This window comes from Notolepis coatsorum (genome assembly GCF_963971535.1).
Source record: "Notolepis coatsorum genome assembly, chromosome: 1".
In the NCBI taxonomy this organism is placed as follows: domain Eukaryota; kingdom Metazoa; phylum Chordata; class Actinopteri; order Aulopiformes; family Paralepididae; genus Notolepis; species Notolepis coatsorum.
In genome coordinates, this window is record NC_140165.1 from 309,944,743 (window position 1) to 309,946,206 (window position 1,464).

The window sequence follows — 1,464 nt, forward strand, 5'->3', positions numbered from 1 at the left end:
ACTACTACTCAATAAAATGTTTCACAGAGCTTTGAAAATGGCCAACTTATTAGTGTAGTTAGGAAAGTCCCATGTCCCATTGTGTATTTGTTCTACTGGTCTCTTTTCTCATTCAAACATGAAATGTAAAGTGTGTTTTGATGGGTCACTTGTTGCCCGCGCCTTTATTCTGAAGGCGAAATCGCCATACCGGAAGTGAACACGTCACCAGGTGCTGCTGCCCTTGACGGAGCTGTTCTGCAGCAGCGGCTCGGAGGAGAGAGAGAGCGGAGAGGAGAGAGTGCACAGCTGGAAAGGCAGACCTGTAACACCTGCACGGGGCTTCATGATTCAACAGTGCAGGACCACACACGCACAGAGGACGCACGCACGCACGCGCACGGTCCCCCCCATCCATCCACCGGACGGTCCAAGATATAATAATATATAATATAACCCCCCCCCCCCCCAAAATGATGCCCGGTCTCGGGGGCGAAGCCGGCATCCTCCTCCCCACCACCGGTACCTTTCTGTCGGCGTGTCTCATCTCCGCGTGTCAAGCCGCCCGGAGCTGCGGGGAGCTCCAGTGCGCCGAGGGCCAGCAGTGCTGTCCGCCCACCGGCACCGGCACCGGCAACGGGAGCGGGAGCGGGAGCGCCGCCGGTGGCTCCGCGTCGGTGCGCTGCTGCAAGCTCCCCATCCACATCTTCTTCGACAACGTGGGCTGGGTGACGCGCAAGCTGTCGGGCATCCTCATCCTGCTGCTGCTCTTCGCCATGGGCTACTTCATCCAGCGGATCATCTGCCCGCGGCCGCGCCGGCACCAGCACCACATGGACCGGCCCCCGGAGGAGCCGACCACCGCGTCCCAGGACTCGCTGCTGCTGGACCGGTACCCGGAGTACAGCCTCGCCGGGGGGGACTTCACCTCGCCTCCTCCCTGCAACCTGCCCGCCTACGACGAGGTGAAATACTTGCCCACGTACGAGGAGAGCATGCGGGAGACGCTGCACCGGGACCGGTCGGATGATCACTTGCTGTGCGAGGAGGAGGAGGAGGAGGAGGAGGAGAGGACCGGTGCCCCCGGTCCCGGCGGCAGGGGGAGAGCGGCGGCACCGGCACCACCGGGACCCTGCACGGGGCAGCAGAGGCGGGACCCCTCGGAAGTCTCGGGGCACGGCCAGCGGGTCTCTCGGAACTCCGTCTGACGGGAACTATTGTACTATTTGGAAAAGCTACAGTGACAATATGACATTATTATTATTATTATTATTATTATTATTATTATTATTATTATTATTATTATTATTATTATTATTATTATTATTATTATTATTAAAATAACAGCAAGGTGCTTATCTTGCAGGCTATATAAAACTCAAGTGCAATTATAACTCTGAATGTTTAGAATAAAGGAAGGGACTAAGGAACAAAAAATGTGCGTGTTTTATAAGATTAGGAGGAGGATTTGCCTTATTGTATGCA

At 55.4% G+C, this 1,464-nt stretch overlaps 1 protein-coding gene across 1 annotated transcript; it reads left to right on the forward strand.

Annotated features, from left to right (window-relative positions):
- The first annotated feature begins 223 nt into the window (after positions 1 to 223).
- c15h3orf80 (chromosome 15 C3orf80 homolog) lies at positions 224 to 1,432 on the forward strand. The gene has a single exon (XM_084313262.1). It carries the CDS (start codon positions 453 to 455, stop codon positions 1,185 to 1,187), a length of 735 nt encoding a protein of 244 aa, XP_084169388.1. The 5' UTR covers positions 224 to 452; the 3' UTR covers positions 1,188 to 1,432.
- The last annotated feature ends 32 nt before the right edge of the window (positions 1,433 to 1,464 follow it).